The sequence below is a fragment of the Micromys minutus genome (assembly GCF_963924665.1).
Source record: "Micromys minutus genome assembly, chromosome: 10".
In the NCBI taxonomy this organism is placed as follows: Eukaryota; Metazoa; Chordata; class Mammalia; order Rodentia; family Muridae; genus Micromys; species Micromys minutus.
Genome location: NC_137979.1, coordinates 45,012,335 through 45,027,900, shown reverse-complemented (window position 1 = coordinate 45,027,900; position 15,566 = coordinate 45,012,335). Strand labels below are relative to the sequence as shown.

At 35.8% G+C, this 15,566-nt stretch overlaps 1 protein-coding gene across 4 annotated transcripts in view; it reads right to left on the bottom strand.

Annotated features, from left to right (window-relative positions):
* The window catches only part of CDK12 (cyclin dependent kinase 12), a gene marked incomplete at its 5' end in the record, with an annotated part of 72,636 nt that overhangs the window by 34,598 nt on the left and 22,472 nt on the right, over positions 1-15,566 (bottom strand). For all 4 annotated transcript variants that reach the window (XR_013975186.1, XR_013975187.1, XM_080923685.1 and 1 more), the window contains 5 exons: positions 971-1,102; positions 2,013-2,129; positions 5,440-5,517; positions 10,433-10,534; positions 11,345-11,401. Coding sequence is in view for 2 of the 4 variants with exons in the window: in XM_080923685.1 (XP_080779811.1) it covers positions 971-1,102; positions 2,013-2,129; positions 5,440-5,517; positions 10,433-10,534; positions 11,345-11,401 (486 nt within the window). The remainder of the gene's footprint in view (positions 1-970; positions 1,103-2,012; positions 2,130-5,439; positions 5,518-10,432; positions 10,535-11,344; positions 11,402-15,566) is intronic.

Here is a 15,566-nt window from a genome sequence, read left to right as displayed (position 1 = left end):
TGTTGCTGTCTCCAGACACACCAGAAGAGGCATCAGATCCCATTACAGATGGATGTGAGCCACCATGTGGCTGCTGGGATTTGAACTCAGGACCTCTGGAAGAGCAAAGTCAGTGCTCTTAATCGCTGAGGCATCTCTCTAGCCCCCCAGTTTTGAAACCTTTAAGTTAGTAAACCAGAACTAACTCCCACAACATGCCCTGATCTCCACATGTACCTTAGCAAATAATGAACATTTAAAACCAAACACACATGGTGTTTTAAATCTTGGAACTGTATAAACATTATCATGAATAAGTTATCGGTGTACTGAATTATCCACTGAACTTCTTCATTCAGAGCTAAACAGGGCATGTTCTTAATCCTACCAACTAGGGGGCAGAAGGTGGGATCCCTTTTAGTTACAGGCCAGCGTGGTCTACTTAGTGAGTTCCAGGTTATCAAGGGCTATATTGTTTCTCAAAAAACAAACCAAACTATGTAAGATTTCCCAAATTTCAGTAAAAGCTTATATATCAAAATATCTTTGGACCAATGACATATATATGTAATTATCCATGTTCTCTCATTTGTCTTTTTGGAAAACATTATATATACCAGAGTAACCAGGATACCTTACTGGTTATAAAACCCTTACTGACCTGACTCTGAAGCAAACGATTTAAAATCAGAACTGTTCTTTCAGTGTGAGAAGTATATAGTGACAATATAATGATTCTAACAGAAGAAATAGTTAAAAGCAAAAAAGCCAAAGAATATTTTCAAAGACATTGATTAGAACAATACACACTGGAGATCCAGAAACAAAAAAAAAAAAAAATAGTGAATCAAATAGGGTTAAATTGATTCCTTATTTAATAATGTAACCTTATCCATACAACAGTTATTTTGTTAGACCTATATATTTCTTCATTTTTCATCTTCTGAGTCTAGAAGAAAGTTTGGAACCACCTTACAGTCACAATACTTACTCTGGAGGTGCCATTTTGCTGAGTTCCACATCTTTAAGAAAATCACTTTGTAGGGTCTGTTCAGCTGTGCAGCGCTTGTTAGGATCCAGTGTCAGCATATGGTCCAATAGATCAAGTGCCGCTGAAGGAATGCTACGAAAGAAACAGGGGAATCAAAAACTAACCACAACCCCATAGTTCTCAAACCAGTATGAAACTTGTATCAAAAGTTATTCGAATTTCCATCTCTATGGAAAACTGAGCAAAGAAAATTGGCTAATTCGAGCAACAGATCTAGGGTATGACTTAAGAAATGCTACGATGCAGTGGAAATATAATGAAACCAACAACTTTGTACTCTTAGGAAGCTCTTCAGAAGAGAAAATCATAATAGGGTCCAATAAAATAAACTCTCCAATAGTAGTGTTGCAGAGGTGACTTAGAGGTTAAGAGCACTTGGCACTCTTGCCAAAACCCCAAATTAAAATTTCAGTACCCATATGCCAGCTCATACTCTTCCAAATTCTAATTCCAGAAAATCCAACACTGTCTTCTGGCCTCTGAAGGTACCAACACAGACAAGATATACATACATGCATGCAAGCAAAAACACTCATACATATAAAATAAAATAAGATGGGCTAACTGAGGCTTATCAAGTAAAAGGACCAAACATTATGTGCAGTATTATATCCTTGGGACCCACATGAGAAAAGATTGGACCTCTGAAAATTTTCTTCTGTCTTTCACAGCCATATACATACACAAATACATGAATGAATGAATGTGGTTGGGCTTAGTAGAGCACACCTTTAATACTAGCATTCAGGATACAGGGACAGATAGACATCTGAATTTTGAGGCCAGCCTAGTCTATGTACTGAGTTCTGTGTCAATGAAGTGTGTATAGTGAGATTGTCTCAGAAAACAAAACAAAACAAAAAAACAAACAAAAAATGTAATTAAAATATTTGCTGTATTAAGTTGAGATTAAAAGTCAAAATCAAGTACCAACAGAAGCTAGAAACAGAAAAGAGATATAAGAGGATGTTGCTAAACTCACAAAGAGAATTCTTCTCTTAGGCGTCTCCTGTACTGCTTCTTCGGTTTCATGGTGTTGAAGTAGGGCAGCTTGATAACATCAGGCCAAACTGCTGGACAAGGACTACCACAGAGACGACTGAAAAGAAAGCAAAGGACAAGCACAGTGGTGAGAAGCATTAGTATGTCATGACCTCTAGAGGGTCTTGAGGGAGGAATTATTATCTTCTGAAATACTGTGACTCTATGATTTATTACATTATTACACTAATAGGTAATAATTAACAACAACAATAAAAAAGCAAAGCATGACCTTACTTGTTCTAAGGAAAAGAAATATAAGAGAATTGATTGTAAGAAAATATACTGGAAATAATGAAAACTAACAATAAATAACTAAATAGATTTATATAAATAATCCAAAATGGTTCACATACCAATTCTATTCTATTCAGCTAGAATTAATTTCTATTCTTTCTTTTTTGGGTCAGGTCTCTCTATTATGAACCCCTGGCATCCTGGACTCATTGTGAACACCAGGATAGCCTTGAACTCAGGAATGAAGCTGCTTCTTCCAAAAGCAGAGATTAAAGAGACTAATTTCCAATAGTGAAAATTGATGAGGTGGTGGCCAGTACAGTATAGCATATAAAAAATGGCTTCAAAACAAACAACAAACCAAAAGGAAAGGAACAGAAATGGAAAAAAGAAGAAACAAAGTATAGCAAGAGAGATCCTTATACTAGTTTCAAGTCATCCCCAAATTGCCCATTATAGGTTACATTTGAAAACTGTGGCTAGAGAAACAACTCAATGGGAAAAGATTCCTCCTGCCAAGAAGGAAGTTGATGACCTGAGTTCAATCCTCAGGATCCACAGGGTAGAATGAAGAAAAAAACATGTACCCCACAAAACATAAGAGAAACAACTCAAAATTCTATTCTTATCCTGTGTAGTTAACAAGGCATATGCTACACCACACTACTAAAGATCAAAAATAATTCTCAAGAGTCAGTTCTCTATTTTTTCCATGTGAGTCCTTAAGATGGAATGTTAATAGACTTATTGCTAAGCACCAGTTGCCAAGAAGCCATTTCATTGGTCCACTGCAGTTTGGCTCTACAAACACTAACACCACCAAAAAACCTAAAGAGGTAAGGCTTCTTAGATCTGTTTTTCAAGAAGGTTGGTCAGAAAAATATTTTTTTCAATAATTTTTTTCAACTTTTATTTAATTAGTGTGTGAGTATATCTGCCCATGTAAAAGTCAATGGAAAACTTGTGGGAATCTCTCCTCCTGTATATATGTGCCAGTTCTTGAGTTCAGGCCATCAAGCTGGAGAACAAGTACTTTTTACATGTCGAGCTATCTACTTAAGCTAGCCTTGAACTCATGAGCTTAAAAACACTCTTACTGCCTTATCCTTCTACACAGCCTGTAGTACAAATACCAGTGTTCTCAAATACAGCATATCTGTATAAGTGTAAGAATAAAATCATGAAGGTAAGATTTAGACAATATAAAGCTGGAGAGGTGGCTTAGAAATTAAAAACACTTTAAATAGGATCCAGGTTCAGCTTCCAACACCCACACAGCAGCTGACAGCCTCTATAAATCCAGTTTCAGGGGATCCAATGCTCTCTTCTGGCTTCCAAGAGCACCAACTATGCATGTGGTGCAATTGCACATATGCAAACACTCAAATACATAAAATTAAAAGGGATGAGTGGTTATGAGCTACAATGAGAGTAAGTAGAAACAGAACCCAGATGTTCTGCAATAATAGCTACAGGTCTCAACGGCTGAACCATCTCTCCAGTCCCCTAAATCATCATTTCTTAAGTACACAAGCTGTCAAAGAAAAGATTTTAAGCTGAACCAAGCAAAGATAAATTTATTATAATATCATTTTGGTGGGATAACTAAAAAAAAAAAAGTTACAGAAACTGGAAATTTCATTATTTAGTCATCTAGCCTTTAAAAAGTATAGGTCAGGCTAGTGAGATGGCTCAAAAATTAAGGGCACTGACTGCTCTTCCAGAGATCCTGAGTTCAATTCCCAGTAACCACATAGTGAAACATGACCATCTATAATGGAATCTGATGCCCTCTTCTGACACACCACAAAAACCAGAGCACTCATACACTTAAAAATGGGAGAGGGAGTCATAACAAAGGGTTACATACATGGGTCATGACAAATTTGGAAACAGTAATATATACGACAACCAAAAAGGTAACCAAAAATTTAAAGTGTAATAAGTCTGAGATGTTTCTGGGAGTATTCCCCAGTGTTACATTGTGTGACTTCGCTGAAGTCTTGATTCTGAACACACAACAACCTTGCTGTATAATCCCACAAAATGCTGATGAACACGGTCTGAAATATTGAGGCTATCATGTGTATATATAACTTTTAGCTCATTCAGAAACAATACTGGCTTAATTATAAAAAACAAAGTCTAGCTGAGTGGTATTCTCCCATGCCTTTAATCCCAACACTTGGGAGGCAAAAGCAGGCTGATCTCTGTGAGCTGGAGGCCCCAGAGGTCTACAAAGTTCCACAAAAGCCAGGGATACACAGAGAAACCTGGTCTTGAATAAATAGAAAAAAAGTTTAAAAAAAGAATGAGAAAGAGAAAAGACTTTAGCTGGGCACAGTGGTACATATTTTTTTGCTGTTGTTGCATGTTTTATTGGATAGTCTACGTATTTACACTAGTGCACATCTTAATAGCAGCACTCAGAAAATCTCTGTGAGTTCCAGACCAGTCTAGTCGACATAGCAAGCCCTAGGATAGACAGTTATTTCTTTTTTTCTAATTTATTAAGTGCACTTGTACTTGGCTTGCATGTGTCAGAGTTTCATATCTCCTGGAACTGGAGCCACAGACACGTGGATACCAGGAACTGAACCTGGGTCTTTCAAGAACAGACAATGCTCTTAACTCCTAAGCCATCTCTCCAGTCCTGCCTTATTTCTTTAAAAGCTGTTATTGTTTTTGTCCCCCCAATTTATTTGCTTATTTCTCTGTGTGTTTCAAAATGAAGTATATGCAGAAGTCATTGGACAACAGTGGATGTTGGTTCTCGCCTACCATGGGGCTAGGGATGAAAAGACCATAAGGTTGTAAAGCTAACATCCATGTGTGTACCCACACATAAATTAAATTCATTTCTTATGTAAAAACAAATAAACACCAATTTTACTAATATACAAACTTAATTTCATATTTAATGTTATAAATTTAGTAAGTATATGTCAAAGATTACCTTAAATTCAATTTGTATTTATCATCAGTAAATGTTTGGATTTGTATATTTATTATATATTTTTATTATACAAGGTCATGTAAAAACTCAGGTGAAAACAGTTTATGAGTGAAAAAAGTTTAAGAAATTCTCATTGATCACATACTGGCACTTAAGAATATATGTGTAACTGTACCTGATTAGTTCTAGCTGAGCCAGTTCCAAATTGGCTTGAAAAATAGGTTTCTTTGTGAACAGTTCCCCAAGGATGCACCTAAAAAGAGTAAAATACATAGGTTAGAAAGAAATCCTGAGTCTATCTTAAGTGTCTTTCAATAAACTTTTATAGTGCCCTGGGATATATGCAATATACTGTGTGGTAAACTAGCCTAAAACTTCAGTGTCTGGGTTCCCTGAAAGATTAAAACAACTTCTTGTAATGAAAACACATTATAAAGATTTTAAATTTGCCAGCAGATCAAAACTCTATCACCTGTATACAATAGTCCTTCATAAGCAAAAGGAATAGGAGTTCATCTCTATTACAACATAGTAATCTAAGAAAATACACACACGTTTACAAAGAGAATTACTCGTAATTGCCCTGCTCTGCAGAACTACACCATACTACACTGTACTATTATGACCCCTCTGGCATATTTACAAAGAAATCAATGTATTAACAGCTAAAATTAGTTTCATCACGATTTTTAAATAAATTGTCTAAATACCTTAGTTATTTTGAGATGAAAATTCGGGGCTAGGAAATGGTGCAGTGGATAAATCAAATACTGAAAACCTATTTTTGAATCTCTGGAAGTCACATAAAGCTGAGTGTGGTCATGTGTGCCCTTAATCCTTGTGATTTTACAGCAAGACAAGAAGAGCCCTAGAAGTTGGGCCAGCAGTAAATAACAAAACAGAATCATACATTCCTTCATTCACATGCATATATATTATATATGTAACAAACTGTAAGTGATTAAGAAAAAAATATTCTAAAAAAAAAAAATCATGAGGACTTGGGTTCAATTCCTAGCACCCCACATGGTGGCTCACATCAATCTGCAATTCCAGTCGGAGAGAATCTCATACCTTCTGAGTTCTACAGACACCAGGCACACACTGTAAAAACATACATATAAGCAAACAAAATATTTACACATATGAAGTAAACAAATATTAAAAGAACAAAAAAGAAAGAAAAAAATGCCAGGTATGGTGTATGCCTTTGATCCTAAGTGAGGCCAACATGGTCTCCAACCATGTGAGTTTCAGAATAGCCAGGGCTATGTTTATAAGGATTCTGTCTCAGATAACCAAAACAGCATCAGCAGCTGTTCGAATCTCAGCAACCACATGGTGGCTCACAACCATCTGTAATGAGATCTGCTGCCCTCTTCTGGTGTACTTATATATAATGAATAAATAAATATTTAAAAAAAAAAAAAAGACAACATAGTATCTGTTATCACTTCTAAAGGGCAAATGAAGTCTATGTAAATGTACATAAAATACCTAATCAGGAACATAACACTGCTTATGGTATATTTTAGCTAAAAATATATAACCTGGATTCAGAGTACCTGATCCACATTGTTCTAAAACAGTAAGTGATGTGAAATACAAAAAGGGCTACAGAGGTGTTCCAGAATGAAGATTTTGATAAAGGAAGCAGCCTACACCTATAACAATCCTACTTGAGAACGAGTTAGAAACTAAGATGTGCAACAGCAGCCAATCAACTAACAAAAACAACAACATCAAAAAACAGATTAGTGTAATGTACACACCCTAAGTAAACAAAGATATTATTTGTAGGACATCGTAAGCATAGAACTGGAATAGGATATAGACTAAAGCACTATGGTGTAAAGTAATCCTGCACTAATGTTAAACTTCCTTTCTGATATGACTCTCTGGTTGACCTTGAAATTAGAATCGTTCCTCTATGCTTGGCCGTACAATTGCAGTTATGCACTACATACCATATTCAGCTATGTAAATTAAATTTAACTATATTATGGTTATATAGATCTCTGTAAGTTAAAGGCCAGCCTAGTTTATATAATGCCTTCCAGGACAGCCAAGATATACATAAAGCAATACTGTCTTAAAAAAAATTTGTTTTTGTTTTTTAAAGTGATACTAGAGTGGTGCTAATTACTTTTATGTACTTTTTTCCCTCCTTTGATTTTTGAGAAAGGGTCTCACTATGTATTCCTGACTTGCTTATAATTTGCTATGTACACTAGTTTGGCCTTGATCAGAGAGTTACACCTGCCTCTGCCTTCCAAGTGTTAGAATTAAGGTGTGCCACCAAGCATCAAAATTCTATCAACCTCAAGGGGCCTAATTTTCACAACACCTATATTTTATTAGCTCTTTCGAGTGTCAATGCTGACTTGAGGTAGAAACTATAAAAATGTTTGTTTCAATATTAACTGTCAAAATCAACATTAAGTACAGTTTTATACCTACTAGCAAAATAGAAGAGCAGTAAAAAAGAAAATCCCAAAGGAATAGCTAGGTTAGTTTAAAATGTTTGAAGACATTGTTCTTAAACTTGTTAATAAGCCCAGGAAAACCTTGAAGTTTTTTGTTTGGGCTTTTTGGTTTGGTGAGATTTTTGTTTTTTGGTGTTCTTAACCTCTCAACCCTGACCCTGAACTCTTGATCTTCCTGCTTCTAGATCTTCCTCATACATTTTAATGGGTTAACTTTCTAGATAGCTATAATTTGAGATAGTGCTGTTAAATATAAAAATATCCATATGGAATCATTAAAATTTAAGTAAAGCAGCATTTGATTTCGGTAAGCTTGTTAAATTTTAAAAATAAAAACTGGAGCAGTCTTCTTAAAAGACTTACAATAAAGAAATAGAAAAGAATGGGAGATGGGCTGGAGAAATGGCTCAGTGATTTAGAACACTGATTGTTCTTCCTGAGGTACTGAGTTCCCAGGAACCACATGGAAGCTCACAACCATCTATAATGAGTTCTGATGCCCTCTTCTGGCGTGTAGGTGATACATGCAGATATAGCATTTTTACACATAAAATAAATTTTTAAAAAATTAAAAATAAGAAAAAGAAAAAAAAAGAATAAGAAAGACATGCTATTTTAAGAAGTGTATACATGCCAACAAAGGTCAAGGCCAGTTTGCCACACCATATACAAACAACAGATAGCAAACCATTTAAAACATTTAGGCCCCTGGCATACATGCTTTTAACCCAGCAACTGAGGGGGGAGAATGGCTGAGCCAGGTGAATCCCTATGAGTTCAAGGGATTCAGCCTAGTCTTACCAATTTTCGGGAAAGCCAGGACTATATAATGAGACCCTGTCTTGAAAGAATAAAAATAGGGAGCTGGAGAGATGGCTCAGTGATTAAGAGCACTGATTGCTCTTCCAGAGGTCCTGAGTTTGATTCCCAGTAACCACATGGTGGCTCACAACCATTTGTAAAGGGATCCAATGCCTTCTTTTGGTGTGTCTGAAGACTGACAATGTACTCATATACATTAAATAAATTAATAAAAAAGAAATAAAATAAAAATAAAAACACTCAAATCCTTAACACAAAAAATGCAAATTTTAAATTTCATTTTCAAGCCAGAAATAATAGTCATGTCTATAATCCTGAAACTTGGATAAAAGGGACTTAGGAGTTGAAGGTCATCTTGGGGCTTATATTGAGCTTGATGATAGCCTGGGCTAAATGTGACCTTGTCTTACTAAAGAAAAATCTTTTTCAGAGTGGCCAAGTTGGTGCACACTTACAATTCCAGCATTTAGAAGGAAGAGACGAAAAGACTGCCACAGTAGGCTATAGAGTAAACCAAGATAGACAGGAAACAAGATAGAAGGAAGAGGAAAAGGAGGTAGGAGGAAACATATATATGTCACCGACACACATACATAAACATAAGTGAACATGAATCTTATTTAAAAAATAAAACAAAAACAACAAAAAACATCAAACAATGTAGTAGCTAGCTGGCTTCAGTTTCCCCAGGCCCATAACTCTTCTGTCTCAGCCCACAATTAACTAGGATTGCAAGCATATATCATCATATATGCCCAGCTTATCTCAAGTCTTCTCATTAACATCTCTGTTCCATCTCTTGATTTTCATTTGTTTGCTTAGAGAAAACTAGACCATTTATTCTATAGATGGATCATAGTCTGAGTTTGTTATTGTTGCCACTGTCATTAAAAAAACAAAAACAAAAACAAACAAAAAAAACCCCCAAACTTGTCTGCTTCATGTGTGACTTTGGTTCCCATCTTGTTTACCAGTTTTAAGTAGTTGAGGTGGTTTTCTACTGTCCCCTGAAAATAACTAGTAAGAAGATTTGGTTTACTGGATTTTTGTTTATTACATTCATTAGAAATGGATAGACTTGCATATTTGATATGTTTTAACAGGGAGTAAGAGGAGAGAGAGAGAGAGAGAGAGAGAGAGAGAGAGAGAGAGAGAGAGAGAGAGAAAACACAAAAGCATATACCAAGTGTGTGGAAGTGCCCACACATACTACAAGAGGTTGTCAGATCTTCCAGAGCTAAAAGTAACAGGTAGGTGTGCAGTGGAGGACCTGGGTATAGGGAACCAAACTCTGGTTTTCTTCAAGAACAGCAAGTTTTAAAAATTTTCTAGCCAAATCTTTCCAGTCTTTTTTTTTTTAAGATCTATTTTTTACTTATAAGTACAGTGTAGCGAATACAGGAAGCCTATCTCCAGGAACCATCTTCTTCTTTTCATTAATCATTTTATTCATTTACATTTCTTTTTTTTAAGATTTATTTATTATATATGACTACACTGCCACTGTCTTCAGACACACCAGAAGAGGGCATCAGATCTCATTACAGATGGTTGTGAGCCACCATGTGGTTGCTGGGATTTGAACTCAGGACCTTTGGAAGAACAGTCAGTGCTCTTAACCACTGAACCATCTCTCCAGCCCCTTCCAGTCTTTATCATAGTAGTTCTTGTTCAAATTGCGTTATCTTTGTTTAATCTAAACTTAATCAGGTTAGTTCTTGAATTGTCTTGATACATTGTTAATAATCTTTAATAGTCTTCTTATTCTAGTATTCTGTCTGTAGTCAGCCACTTCTCTTAAGACAAATAGCAAATATGTTATGAGTTATTACAAACAAAAAAAGGTTAACATAGCCTTACCCACAGCTCCAAACATCAATGGCTGGTGTGTATCTTTCCTCTCCAAGAAGCAGCTCTGGAGGTCGATACCACAGAGTAATGACTTTGTTTGTGTAAGGACGACTGAAACATAAAACCATCAGAATACAAATATGGGTGGGTTATGTTTTTTTTGCATATTTTTCATATTTTTTATAAAAACATTTATTTAAACATTAATAAAAAATAGCCAATTGAAGATGAGATTGTTAAAAAATTACAATAACAAAGTAACAGGACAAAAGTAAGCTGGACATGAGTGAAAGACTCACTTCTAGTCAAAGTTAGCTTCAGTAGAGGGCTGAAGAATTTAGATAGTGTCTAAAAGCACATGACAGTACATTCACTTAATGCTAGCACCCCCATACATGTGGAAGACACTCAGATGTAAATGTACACAAATACACACAACACACAACTCTAGCTTCAGATGGATGATACCTATGTAGTCAAATGGGTGTGATGAATATGCACACACAAAATTAAAAACAAAAGCAGTCTATAAATAAACAAGAGAATGAAGCAGCGATGGCTCATGGCTTTAATTCCAGCACTCTGCAGGCAGGCGTACTGTTGTGAGGTCAAGGCTAACTTGGTTTATAAAGTGACTTCTAGGACAGCGAGTACAACAAAGAAAAACTAGTTGCAAAGACCAAGAAAAAAAAAAAAACTATGTAGTAACACATTCAAATAATTAAGGACTTCTAACAATCACTATAATTTCTAGAATTTGAGAATACCAAAAAACTAAAAAGATTCTTCTCTAATTTCCACCCTCAGTTTTACTTAAAAATTTTTATTTTTTTGAGATATTGTTTTCACTATGCCAAAGTTAGCATTAAATCACAGGTTATAAATAAACCTTCTCATATGTGATTTTGATGAAAGCCTTACCTCTCTTCGGAATTATAGAGCCGAGCAAGTCCAAAATCGGCCAGTTTGATTTGCCCACTATAAAAAAAAAAAAATTATTTTCATAAGTAAAAGTAGCAACCCTAGAACTAACCTTGGACACTTAAATGCCAATTAAAGAGCTAAAAGAATTATAAAAATTAATTTTGATGCCTGATTATAATCGTCTACCGGTTAACCTCCCTAATTTAAATTCTCCAGACAAATTTTGTAATGCCTCAGAATATATTTCTTTTAGCTATTACATTTTTGGGCTTGATTTCTAATTTTTCTACATATATTACCCAGCTTTGTCCCAAACTTTTTTTTAGTACAGAATGGAGTTTATTCAAGTCACAGGAGAGTTAAGAAGGTAGTAGAGGCGGGGGGTGGGGGGGAGGAATAGAGAAGTAGAGGAGTAGAGAAGAGGCCGGCCATGAGCACATGGAAGGAGAGGTGGGAAGAGAAGGGGAAGAGGAGGGATGCAGGGAGAGCAAGGCTGCAAGAGCAAAAGAGGCCAAGAGCTGTCCCAAACTCTTAAAACAATCATCTCACTTCAACACTGCCAAGAACTGGGACTATAGGTATGTATCTTCCATGCCAGCTCAAAACACTTACTTCTTTTTATTATTACTGTTTTTTTATTTCGAGAAGACTTTTACCATATACCCCCGCCTCAACCTCACTCTGTAGGCTATGCTGGCCTTGAACTCACAGAGATCTACCTGTCTTTGCTTTCTTGTGCTAAGATTAGAGACAACTACACTTAAGACTTTAAATATTTATTTTGTGGTAGATATTTGTGCCTAATACATGTGTTAAAGTAATACTTAATTTTGAAGACAAACAGATACTTAAGGCAGGCAAAATGGCACATACCCTTAATCCTAGCATTAGGGAAACAGAGGCAAGAGATTGAGGTTCATGCCCAGCCTGAACTTCAGGGTGAGATTCTGTCTCAAACCTCCCAAAACTTGGGGATGTTAGTAAGTGGCAGAGAACATGCAAGCCTAAGACCCTAAGTTTAATCCCTAATACTACACAAAAACAAAACAAAAAAGCTTGCCTAAATTTCATTCTAATAAATGATAGATCAAGTAAAAGTTGCAGTTCATAAATCTATACTTTCTCTTTACATTGCTGGGGACTAAACCCAGGACCCCATACCTAGTAAGCAAGTACTCTACCCATTCTAAGTCTACATTTCTTTTAATTTTCCCTTTCTTTGAAACACAGGTAAGCACAGAACCTGAATTTGAGCTGGCCACAAATTCACAGAAACTCTCCAATACCATCTTCCCAATTTCTTAAATTATAGGCATGAGACCTGATTCTGAATGTGCATTTCTTACAAACTCATCCATGATGCCATAGAGCTGTTCTGAGAACTATAATTTGACAATTACTTTTTTATTTATTCTATTATTATCATTATTTTGAGACTACATGTTGCTGTGAACTTCAGGCTGTTTTCAAAATCATAACCTTTGTGCCTCTGCACTACCATGTAGCTTGAGACACATGGTGAAAGGAATCAGATCACCTTGACTATGCTCAGTAGTGGCTGTCTAATTCACCCTCTACCTGCCCCTCCCATTCTCTCTTTCCTTCCATCTCTTATACTACTAGGTATTAAAATCAGATACTTGTGCATGCTCTACTAATGAACTACACTGCCATCCCTCAGTATAAAGTATTTTTAAAAAATTAAAACACACAATTGGGAAAATTACTTTAAAACTATGAACTACTCAGAATTATGATAATCTACTGAAATTTCTATATCCTATTTTAATATTTATAGCCTTGCTACATTTGGAGAATGTAGGGGACCGATTGCATCTGAGGTACCTGATTGCTCAGGTAAGACAAAACTTAGAGAATAAAGAGGTTATCTTGGAAATGCTCCCCAAACTTATGAGCAAAAGGACAGAATATAAAACAAAAAAAGTAATAGCAACAAAATTTTACATAAACCAACCACTATCAGTCATAAGAAATCTGCACATATCCACTTGCCCAAAAGATCACTTTTTTTCTCTGTGAAATAAGATCTCACTACATATGACCCTTTTTTCAATCCTTGAGTTTTGATGGAGAAATGGCTCAGAGTTAAGACCATTGACTGCTCTTCCAGAGTTCAATTCCCAGCAATCACATGGTGACTCACAACCATCTGTAATGGGATCCAAGACATTTTTGTATTCTTGTGGTGTGTCTGAAGACAGCTACAGTGTACTCATATAAAAATAAATAAACCTTAATAATCCTCCAGTTTTAGTTTCCCAAATGTAAACATTTGAAGCATGAGCCACTTTATCTAAAAAAATAGATTTCAAAACTTAACATATAAGCAAATTGCACACAAATAAAATTTAAAAATTAAATGGCAAAAGGTATAAGCATCAAAAATAAAATTTGCTGGCCTTTAACACCACCAGCACCTAATATATTTCCTGAATGAATCATATTAGAGACTAAGTAAAGTATTTCTTCACTTGTTTGGTTATTATCTTTTACTTCTGTATATGCAAGCCCTGTGTATGGGGTGTGTGTGAGTGGGGTGAATATGGTGTGTGTGTTTGTATGTGATATAGTGTGTGTGTGTGTGTCTGTGTGTGTCAGTGTGTGGTGTTTGTCTGTGCAGCTCAGAGAAATACTTGCAGCAGTCAGTATACTCCTCCCACCCTGGTGAGTTATACCTATGGAATTGAATTCTCACCATACTTGACAACAAGTCCCATCTAACTGTCCCTTATTTACTTTTGTGGGCTGGAATTGAACGTAGAACCTCATATAAGCTAGGCAAAAACTCTAACACTAGGCTATATTAAATATCACATTTACTTATTTACAATTTATTTAAAGATAAGGTCATATAGCTCTGGGTATCCTGAAATTCCTATGTGAAAACATAGTAAAAATTTGACATATACAACAGAACAAAAAACCTACTGTTGTTTTATTCATTATATCCTCATGACATAAACAAAATGCCTTCCAACATACTCTTGGTACTCAATGGTTTTGTGTCTTTGGAAGCCATTGCTTTTACTGTACTGCATATTATGATGAATCTGATCTAAAGTATGGGGCTAACTGTCAAGATGGCTGGTCCTAGAAGCCGAAGGCGGCAAAGAGATAGTCCTGAAAGCTAAGACCTTTCATTAAGAGATTTTTGAGTTGTAAAGACAGTAACCTCCCCCCTAAAAAAAGACCCACCCCCAAACCAAACTTTCTTTGCCTGTCTGCTTACTAAATTGCTCAAGCTGTTATCAAACTCCTGACACCCCCACTTTAACTTTCCTAGTAGTTGTAATGGTAAGAATGTACCCACAGTTCCAGTTTAAGATTTAGTTCTCGGACTGGAGAGATGGCTCAGCGGTTAAGAGTACTGACTGCTCTTCCAGAGGTCCTGAGTTCAATTCCCAGCAACTACATGGTGGCTCACAACCATCTGTAATGAGATCTGGTGCCCTCTTCTGGTGTGCCTGGAGATAGCTGCAGGGTACTTATATATAATAAATAATAAATTTTTTAAAAATTAGTTTCTTTACATCATGTTTGCTTCACAATAAATCCATGTAGTTTTAAACAGTGCTCTACATAGAAACCTTGAATGCCATCCCAATTGAACTGCTGATAAAAGCTCTTTAGTAGGATATATAAGATCTTAAGTTGGTTCCTAAGAACAATTCAGCTTCATATTTCACCTTAAAGTGCTCTGCTTTTTCCTCTAGCAATAATGCCATGTTTATAGATTTGTAGACACTGGTTTTTTCTTTTTGAGATAAGAGTCTTAATGTTTCAGGCTGGCCAAATAACTGGTATAGTGCTAGTATCAAATTTAGGTCTTGGGGCACACTGACAAGTATAGTCTACCAATTAAAGATACATCCTAGGACTACGTTCAAACCCTAGATTCTACTCCCTTAAGTTTCTTAAATCCTGAGACTTTCATGTGTATATGCTTTAGTATAAGCAATAATTTCTGCAGAGATTTTGTTTCTTCATTGTCAGTCTTTCTGATAAATTTCTATTTATTTCTCAAAACTAAATGTTCTAAGTAATTCTAAATTAAGCAAACAAACACAGGTGTAGTGTGGTAATGTATGGATTTAATCCTAGCACTCAGGAGGCTGAGAACATTACAGTTCAAAAAGACACCTGAGCTACAGACTGAAACCCTGTATAAAACAAGTAACAACAAAACATACTTACTGAA